General features: G+C 40.1%; 1 protein-coding gene across 2 annotated transcripts in view; it reads right to left on the bottom strand.

Annotated features, from left to right (window-relative positions):
- Positions 1-10,000, bottom strand: part of LOC137996675 (intermembrane lipid transfer protein VPS13C-like) — a 118,813-nt gene that overhangs the window by 64,158 nt on the left and 44,655 nt on the right. For both annotated transcript variants that reach the window (XM_068842198.1, XM_068842199.1), the window contains exons 46-57: positions 8,666-8,804; positions 8,282-8,354; positions 8,136-8,201; positions 7,386-7,462; positions 7,132-7,288; positions 5,951-6,024; positions 4,667-4,809; positions 3,800-3,966; positions 3,181-3,232; positions 2,434-2,485; positions 1,667-1,705; positions 590-730 (exon numbers count right to left, since the gene is read on the bottom strand). In XM_068842198.1, coding sequence (XP_068698299.1) covers positions 590-730; positions 1,667-1,705; positions 2,434-2,485; positions 3,181-3,232; positions 3,800-3,966; positions 4,667-4,809; positions 5,951-6,024; positions 7,132-7,288; positions 7,386-7,462; positions 8,136-8,201; positions 8,282-8,354; positions 8,666-8,804 — 1,180 coding nt within the window. The remainder of the gene's footprint in view (positions 1-589; positions 731-1,666; positions 1,706-2,433; positions 2,486-3,180; positions 3,233-3,799; positions 3,967-4,666; positions 4,810-5,950; positions 6,025-7,131; positions 7,289-7,385; positions 7,463-8,135; positions 8,202-8,281; positions 8,355-8,665; positions 8,805-10,000) is intronic.

The following is a 10,000-nucleotide window of genomic DNA, read 5'->3' as shown; positions in this document are numbered from 1 at the left end:
TATGAAAGTGACGAAATCAAATCAACTAATTCAAAAATTATAGGTTGGTTTTTGCAGAAAGGGGAAAACCGGAGAACCTGGAGAAAAACCTCTCGGAGCAGAGTAAAGCCTTACCCACATATGGTCACGAGTCCGGAATCGAACTCGGGCCACATTGGTGGGAGGCGAGTGCACCCACCACTGCACCATCCCTGCGAAATGTACTGAAGGCCTCCTAGGACAGAAACTACATGTCTAAATATTGGTTTACCCAAGTTAGCAAATCAATTAAATCAAAAGAGAATAACTGCAAATATCAATATGTCATGTGGCATGGTAATGATAACACCAAACGGGCCGCTGGGGTTCACACGGAAAGAGCTTATCTCGGTTATATAAAATAGCATGATGTGAGTAAGAGCATTGCTACACCCTCTGGACGAGATACCAGCACGGAGCAAAGTTTCATGCCCAAGAAAACAAAGGTAACAGGTGCTCAAACCACCACAAACCCATGCCTCTGATATAATAGGGCATTTTTTTTTCATGTCTGTCTCCTCTTCAAAGTGAGTCTAAGTGTGAAATTGTTTTTATGTAAATTTGTACTTACCCTCAGTTTAGCAATAAACTTGTAGAGAAACACAACGCGCACTCTACCAAGATTTAGCTTCAAGTTTCCATCGGGCTTTGTAAGTTCAGCTGGGCTCCTTTCTGCTTCTTCCGATGGTTTGGTGTTGTTGAAGTATTTAAACTGAAAAGAAGGACCCTATGTGTGAGTCACACTGGAGTTTACAAATCCTGGTTTGTAAGGTAATGCGCGGGACAGACTGAGACGATATTACGAATAAAGTTAGAAGAACCAAGCGGGTCCAATTTGGTCAACCCACTAAGAAGGCTGATTCTGTAATCAAACACGGACCTTTTTTGAATCACCTATATAACATCCGGGTGCATAACTTATGACAAAAACGATAAATCACTTGGCAACAATCACACAATTGTTGTCATAGGGTCGATTATTAAAACATAAATTAGACAATGTTTAACAAAACCGTGTTCTAACCCATTTTCAATATTGCCAACAATCATATCTAAATATTGTCTGCTGTTGATGGTAACAAAAAGGTTTGCATTCCGGACTAGACAATAATTTAATTACTTACTTATCTACTTAAAATATACCGCTTATAAACAGATTTGGAGATCCACTGATGGTCTTAAGCCGCGGCCTAAGTTAGACTTCGTTTAAATAACTGGCCCATAATGTTTAGCATAGCATCCATGCACTGGAAAGAACGAAAAGCATTCTATTTAATTTGGTCTGTTCACTGATTCGTACATTAATAGGGAAATCAGCTTCAACAGCCTTAGCCAGCGATTGGACGATTAGGTGATTCAGGGCTCTTTGTTTTGATTGCTCTCTAAAGGGCGCGCGGTCCAAAGCTAGGGAATTAGAACGAGTTCACTTCTGCCGTGCGTAACGCATTCGAAAACAGTTTTATGAACACGTATATAAAGAGTTTGTTCACAGGCTAATGTTTACCCCAGTTCGACCGTCGGCGGCTGAAACTTCCCTTTTGTTTTCTCTGCTTAGCAATAGCTTTAAATTCCAGGTAAAATGGAGCACTGACTGCGTTAAAAAGGTGCAACGTCGGCTCCTACTGATGCCAGCTTCAATAACTCTTACCTCAAAGTCAAATACATTTTCGTTCTCCACAGAAATGATCTAAAAACAAAGCAACAATGACGATAAAGGGATATCAGAGAGTCAGGGTGGCTTAGTGGTTATCTATCGGGACTCCCACCACTGCGAGGCGGGGTTCAACCCTGGCCCCGGCCTGCATGTGGGCTGAGTTTGAGTCGATCTCAACCTGACTCGAGGGTTTCTCTCCGGGTACTCCGGTTTTCCTCCCTCATCAAAATCGACTCACAGCTAATTAACATCTAGCTGTGGTGATGTGCTCCGACATCAAACATGAACTGTATAGCGGCAGCCAGAGGCACCTTCGTATGCTTTCAGCCCGATATCGTGAGCTGCGCCCTTTCGCAATTCAGTCCTTAATAGTGCAAGTAAAGGGTGATTAGCACTGCCAATCATTATATTACTATGGTTTGGGTTGTGGTTGGCCCATCTTTGGTTTAATCTGTCGAGCGTTAATACGCCAGAAAGCACGGCACGTTTCGCGCGCTTTTTACTCCAAACTTCCTCGCGGTCATTTCTCGCACTCGTGTATGTTTGTGCTACGCTCGACTGACTGAGCAACCAATAAAGTGCTCCTAGATAATTACAGTTGAAATGGAATAAAACGAACAACAAAAACCAAAAAATAACGCTGCAGACGTAAGTCCATTCGGGCTGAGATAACATGTCCGTTCTCTGTAAACTGTAAACTTATTTTTCGCGAGTACCCCTGCCTCACCACTGAAAAGCTACATCACTACCGCAAATTTTACCTTAGGATAGTAAGATGTAGTGTCAGGATCAACAACTGAAAGGTCCTTTTGTCTGTAACAAAATGCAAAACAAGAATCATAGTGTAATCATATATAGTTAGCCCTGAGACGAGCCCTGTTTTTAGTTCTTACGTCTGTTGGATTAAAGCAAGTTAATTTAATATAGGAAAAACAGTTCAAGATATCCAGCTTTAAAACACTGACACACTTTCAGTAGAAATAAGTACCAAAAGAACACATCAACAAGCTTGGAAAAATGTCGTTGGCATTGCAGTTCAAAACATGAAAGACGATAAAATTGTGTGGAGGTCGTGAACTGTATAGCAATGAAACTCTGAAGCGTAAACGCGTTCAATGAGGGTTAGACCATGGATGCTAGCGCCCGGCAAGTTGGTTTTCGCATGGTTTTAAGGATAAAGATCACACCGAGTCGGATAAACTTTTAGTCAGAAGTAAAATCGATACATGATCTTCATGCAATTTTTGGGCAAAGAATGCTGCTGCACTCCATTAAGGGAAGAGAGGTTGGCGCTCAATGTCTTGAAAATTGATCAAAATTTCTTCCTGGAACCAAGCCTGTCGGTACCTGAAGTTTCCCATTAAAAGACAACCAGTAACAAGCGCTCTTTATATCGCAACTCATGCAACATTCCCGTTCGAGGTCTAACCGTCACTTGTCAGCAGTGCAAAATGTGTTGACTCAAGTAATAGGAGAGAAAAAAACAGAACTTCTACAGGACTTCTTACCTTGATTTCAACAGAAGCCCGTTGTCCAGCAGTTGAAATTCTGCCGTCAAGCCTGTACAATAAAAAACAGCACTACTTACCAATTGAGTGTCGACAGTAATTAGCGAATTGCATTGGTTTTGCACTACTTCACTCAGTGATTGGTTCAAAGTTCTCGCGCCACTTTTTTAACCAATCAGAAGTGAAACCAAAACCAATCGTGGCTTGCGCGTGCACATTTTCCCGCGCTTTGTGTCGGCTACATGTAATTACTTCGATTTTTGATTGGTTTGCTGGATTGTCTCCGTCCTGTTTGATTGGCCAAAGTAATTACTTGGGTTTTGGTTTTACGACGCTCGATTGAAACTCGCTCTAATGTTACTATTATGACGCTGTGTTAGACACATCTCGTGAAATAGTGTACGAAAGCGGAGACGACATCATGGTAACAGGGAGAGCCTATAGCAATAAATTGGTTAATAGAGAAATAACTGCATCCGGTTCTCCTTTCCTAAGGCCTGTTACAAAGGACCTCGCTCCAGGAATATATTGTTTCGTAGTTTTACAAATTGACTTTCTTCCCAGATTTCGGCTGACAACTGAAGAAAGAAAGTTTCAGCTCTACCACTCTGCTTCGCACCTCGGATTTTAATTTCAGCTAAATTCTTGTCGGAGACCCTCACAAGAACATCTAGTTCCGACAATGCGGCCTCGGCTTTCAGGCTCACAGTGCCAGCTATTGTCTTCTTTTCCAAAGAACTTTCTTGGCCTGCTTCTGATGCTGGAGCAACATTTGTTCCTTTAACGCTACAAAACAACAAACTGTGTCATAAGTAGTGTAAACATTTTAAAGCAAGTTTAAAGTTAAAAAGAAAGAAATACACCAAACGATTGCCAATAGCATACTATACACCACTGCACACGTACCTAAAATAATTCGTATAAAAACTAATGAAGTAAAACGAACTTTACAGGGCGTTTAAGATTAAAAGTGGTAAGAAATCCGAAAATGAGAAATATGTAAGAAACGAGACTGGAAAAGTAGTATTTTAGGCCATTTGAGTCACATATTTATGCGAACATTGTGCATAACGGAATGAAAATTTACTAACCTTCAACAGCCTACGATGAAAACACTGTCAAACACCAAGCCCCTATGTACCCTATTCCAAATAGCATTTTTCACCCATTATGGGATTGAAATGCGCGGCCAAACTTCGCAAAAATGTCTTTGTTTTTGTCCGCATATTAATCCCATAATGCTTTGGGCACTAAATCGTGACGTCAATTGTAAAGAGTGCTATTGGCCACTAGTTAAACACTCGTTTTCTTTTGTTCAAATTAGTCCTTGATCAAGGAAAAATTATAATTGTTTGAGGCAAAAAATGCAAACTGATTGGAATCCACAAATTTGGGACACGGTGCATAGTCAACGTCATTAAAATACTTGATGGAAATAATTAGAAGACAGAATAAGGGAAAGATTTGTCTTTACTTGTTGTCCTACCTGTTTATAAGAGCAAGCCCGTGCGTCTGCAAATCCATCAGTGACTTTTGCAAGCAATCTATCTTCAGCCTTGAGAAGATGACACTTATTTGCTGCTCAACACCACCGAATGATGATTCAAAAATCGGACATCTAGGATCCACCTTAACAAACAAAAATTATCAGAAAGATGAAAAGATAACCTGTTTGCACAAGAAGAAAAGCGTTCATTTTGCAGATTCGTTTGGGAAAAACCTGGCTACCGTGAAGTCATCTGGACAAACGGCTTTAACATCGGTTTGATTTTGTTGAACAGCGATATCGAAGCCGTTTGCACACCCACCCCTAACCCCTTTCAACCGTTTTGAAACATGTTGAAATGTTAAACGAGTTTAAAAGCGTTTAAACTTTGCTTAAACAACCCACGAATGTCGAATGAAGTTGAAGACTTTTGTCCCCCTCTTTCAACCTTGTTGGGTATGAGCGTGCGTACCAATCGGTCTCTCAGTGACGTATCTATATCCATAGCAACAAGTCCATATCAAACAATCGCGGCTGCAACCTGGGACTGAATACCGAGCCTCTCGTAGAACTTTGTGGAATCAAATGTTGGTGATGTGTTGCAACCGTTTTCCCCACCCAAGCGGTCAACATCGTTCATCGTTCGTGGATACGTTCGTGGATACGTCACTGAGGAGCAAGGATGGCACAGTCGGTTAGTGCGCGACCTTGGTGCAAGAGGTCCTGAGTTCGATTCCCGGATCTCGCATCCTTGTTTCGACTCCTTTCCTTTCCGTGTAGCTAGTAGCTTTAAATACCCGTAAAACGGAGCACTGATGGAGAGGGGGGAGTAAAATGAGCGCACCGTCGACCTCAGGTTTGTCAGTGATTAAAAGTTACTGTTACGAGTTTTCGACGTTAAATATGGTCTACTTTACTTTACTTTACTTCAACAATATCGTGCAACAAAATCGAACGAATGTTAAAGCCGTTGAATTTGCCCGAGCCTTTAGTTAAAAAAAAAAGAAGCTCGTGCGGCACGCATTTCAATGCATTTCCCTGCCAAAGAACGCATGTGTGCATTATTCGGTCTCTCAATGACGTATTCATGTCTGTGTCCATAGTAACAACAGCGGCTGCAGCCTAGGACTGAATACCAGGCCTCTCGTGAAGCTTTGTTGAACCAAATGTTGATGATGTGCTCGAACCGTTTGGAACCCCAGCAGTCATCGAACGGATGTTCAAGTCTTTTCCCCGGGCCTTAATATAACGATAACACCAACGATATAACTATACAATACTTACGGATTTATAACACACCGAAATAACATCATCATCGCGAGAGGAAGATAATAATTTAACGGGCGAGCGATCAGAATCTAAGGAAAAATGCCAAGATGAAGATGTAACAAAAGTGCAGTTATGATAAAATCCGTTGTGTATAGACCGAATGCATAAATGGCGGCCAAAAAAATATTCTTTTGTTTATGTGCTAATTAGACTCACTAGCCTCGTTTGCATGTACAAAATACAAAAGAAATGTTGCTTGAGAGCGAGGCTAGTTAGTCTAATTAGCACATAAACAAAAGAATCTTTTTTTGGCCGCCATTTATGCATTCGGTCTATATAGGGGTATCAATGATACAAGAAAAAGGCAAGAATGTCTAATTTGTCAGTTTTTGATGCATAATATTTCCTTGATTATCAAAACGTCAATAGGCTTGACAATTTTTTTTTGGTGGGGGGGAGGGTAGCCTAGCTAGTTCTCGTCACTTTCTTGGTCGCTTTCAATAGAACAAGACACCTTCTAGAAAAGAATATTGTAGGCAAAGACGTACGATTCCCTTCTATCGAACTGCAACTGGTGTACGTTTAAAGTGCCAATATGACAAAAACATCAATTTTTCTTTTTCTTTGTATTTACAAACTATGTTAACTAAACACTAAGTGATCCTATTTAATGGTCCGCCATTACTAACTTCAAAATATTGAGAGAGCTGGATCAACGAGAAAATGGCGTCAAAGACTCAATAGTTTAAGAATACATTTCGTGTGTACGCGGATGAATTAATATGCAGCACGGGAGTTTCGGGCTGTCAGACTATTAAACTGGTAATAAGCTTTGTTCACACGCTGAAATTTTAAGCTGGTGAATAAATGACGTCACCTTTCCCTAGATCCAACCATCTGAGGTCCAATCGGTCAGTTTGGAACGTGAGTAATGGCGAAACGTGAAATCCAAAACTTACACTCAAAGTAAACAGTCTTTGGATAGAAATAAAAGCTCAAAATTTTTTCAGTCAAGTTTTCAACAATCACATTTTTAAAATTTGAAGAAAAAAAAAACTGGTTTTTTTATCATAGTAGCACTTTAACTTCATGCAGCGAGATTAGCTATGACACTTGTGGGCAAACCACAAATCATTCTCATCTGTAAGTTGTAAATTTGTGAACAAAAGGTAGAGTCAGTAAGGAGTAAACCTTACCTGTATTGAGATAATCAATTATCTCAAGCGCTCCAAGCTTTGCAGATACACTGAGAATCCACGTTTCTACTGTGACTGTAGTACTCATATCCTTGGCCTCCAAAAGCAAGTAAGCCTTCATCACTCCATTCACAACTTTGGGTGAATTTACTTGCACCTAAACAAACATTTAAATCTCTTTCTAGCAATTACAAGAATTTAAAACAATCAAAACCTCTACTGCACTACAAAACCGTTTTAGAATCACAACTAACCTTCCCCACAGTGAAAGTGCACTTGACACTTGGAGGATCCTCGCTAACTGAACCAGTATCTGTTTTGTCCAGAGATTCTTCAATGCAACAAGAAAATACTGTTTGATCAGATCCATCTCATTTTGACCAAGAAACTTCGCACACTTTCGGAGAGTTCCCGGAAATCATTTTTCAATTCTCAGGGCCTTTGCTTGCAGCGACGTAATCAGCCTGTCATGAACGAACAATTTTTGTTCTGAAAGAGTCGTATTTACAGTTCTTCCACTTTAATTTACCGACTACTACACACCAAATTGGTATCCGTGATGTCAAGTACATGTGTAAAACATCAATTTGGAATGAAACGATCATGTGTTACGCAGGAGGACATCAGAACCTCGAACGAGGTTTATCCCAGATGGTCGCAATTTTAAGATCCTTTTTTATGCATTCAGAGTACCCTATCTATTACGCCTACAATTTTAAAGAATACCTTTTCTTGGCAAGAAAAGGATCATTTGAATTTCACCTCTCATCAAAACCAACATCTGCTTTGATAAGATTTGTTTCTCTCTAATTTGAATTTCCCCAAAATTATTACAGCATTTATGCTAAAAGCTCGAAGCTTAAATTAAATGATTGTTGAAAGGATTATAATGACTCAGAACGGCATCCTTTTGTCTGATAGATCGAACGGGAAACTTGTCAAATGGGCAGCTATGGCTTCTGAGAGAATCCAACAGTAAAAAGGCCTTAAGTAAGTTTCCTAACCTGGTGTCACCGCCTTCTGTTCTTCATCTTGCGGTTGTTCGGAAGTTGTAGGAGCAGCTCTGCGTTCTACAAAGGGATAAGAAAGATCAAACATCTGGACGGCCATATAGAACGCATTTAAATCAATATAGTTGCCAACTTCTCACCTTCTCGGCCTTCAAGCAAGTTGTCGTTAATAACCATCATCAGAATTTGGAAATCACTGATTCCCAAATTTACCTGCGAAAATTAGGAAGCAAAGCAGCCAAGTTACATCGAGTAAACAGACCTAGCTAATATACCTTTAGGACATGTGATCGTTAACACTTTTATGACATATTCGGCGAAAGTGAACTTAAAGAAGAGATCGATCGGAAACAACTTGAAGCAAAAATAAATACCTCTTCCCAAGGAGATCGTCTTAGCATTATTATTTACAACAAGGACCCGTTTGAACCTAACTTCCGCTTGCTTCAGTAGAGAGATCCATTGCGATTACATCAAGTTACCATTGAACGATATTGCAGCCTGGAGGGCCAGAACATGCTTACCTTGAACAACGGCAAATTTCCTACAATTTCAATAAGAGGAAGGTCAGTGCCCTCCAAGTTCAGACGTCGCTTTACAATCACATTGAGTTCAACTGGTTCAATAAGATAAGGACTGAGATGCTTTTCCACTTGAGACGATCTGCATAACAGAATGAATATGAATATGAAATACACTCAATTTGATAACAAGCTCAGTGGAGATCGCATCGTGTCTTTAATTGACCGCTCCCCTCAGGAAGTTTACGCGATCATTGAAACAAATTACTGTAACAACCACCACAAATGTTTAAGAATCCCAAGGAGCGCGAGGCAGACCTGATAGTGATTTACAAATTAAACACAGCCGAGAAGTTGACGGGGGACCCAGAAAAAATCCGCGTTGCAAGTTCATTCATATACACGGTCTTGCTACCTCCTTACTAGAAATTCCTTTAGATTTGCTTTGCTACGCTCCGTAATATCCTTTCGTCTGTGAAACACGTCAAATAGTAAGGTGCGAATGGGAGTTTTAACGGTAATAAACTTTATAATGGTTTTTATTAAAAACTGGATCATTGGATAATGCAATTCGAGAGTTTTGATTGGCTAAGCCATAATGGGTTATGAGCCATTATACCATGATCTACAAACACGGCAAGCATACGCGTGATTTTTTGGGCCTTTTTATTTTTATTGTAGTCTAGTTTTCTATATTTTGGGGGCGTTTTCAATAAAACAATTATTCCACTCGCGCTTGTTGGATATGAGATGATTATAGCTAACTCGGCGCTACGCACCTCATTGGCTATCTATCATCTCCTATCCAACGCGCGCTCATGGAATAATTGTTAATTATTATTCTCAAACTCATTAATAATTCATAAGCCAAAAACAAAAGAAATCACTACCGTGAAGAAAGTTTGGATATGTGGTCTTAATAAGCATAAAATTTCGCCAACTTTGATCCCAAATATCTCTCAAAATACTGATTCCTTTGAGAAGCAATATCAAACACTCGAAAGAGTGTTTCATCAGATATCCAACCACCTCGTAATCGGTTAAAAAACTCGGCCTTCGGCCTCGTTTTTCAACTCGCTTCTCGGTGTTTGGATATCCGATGAAACACTCCTTCTCGTGTTTGATATATTACTTCAACACATTGTGACAATGTGGATTCTTTAATAACCCACAGTGCTGATTAACAGGAAAGGTTGTGAGTTAACGGTTTATAGTCCTTATCCAGGGTGACTTAAGAGTCTATCCATTTGTGGACGTAATTACAAAGGCAGCACTCTGACACCTGTTAATTTACAGACCCTCAACGTTGGTCCGACTGGGATTGTGAACCCGTGACCT

The sequence above is a fragment of the Montipora foliosa genome, chromosome 3 (genome assembly GCF_036669935.1).
Source record: "Montipora foliosa isolate CH-2021 chromosome 3, ASM3666993v2, whole genome shotgun sequence".
In the NCBI taxonomy this organism is placed as follows: domain Eukaryota; kingdom Metazoa; phylum Cnidaria; class Anthozoa; order Scleractinia; family Acroporidae; genus Montipora; species Montipora foliosa.
Note: the sequence above shows the minus strand (reverse complement) of the source record. Positions and strands in the feature narration are given on the sequence as shown.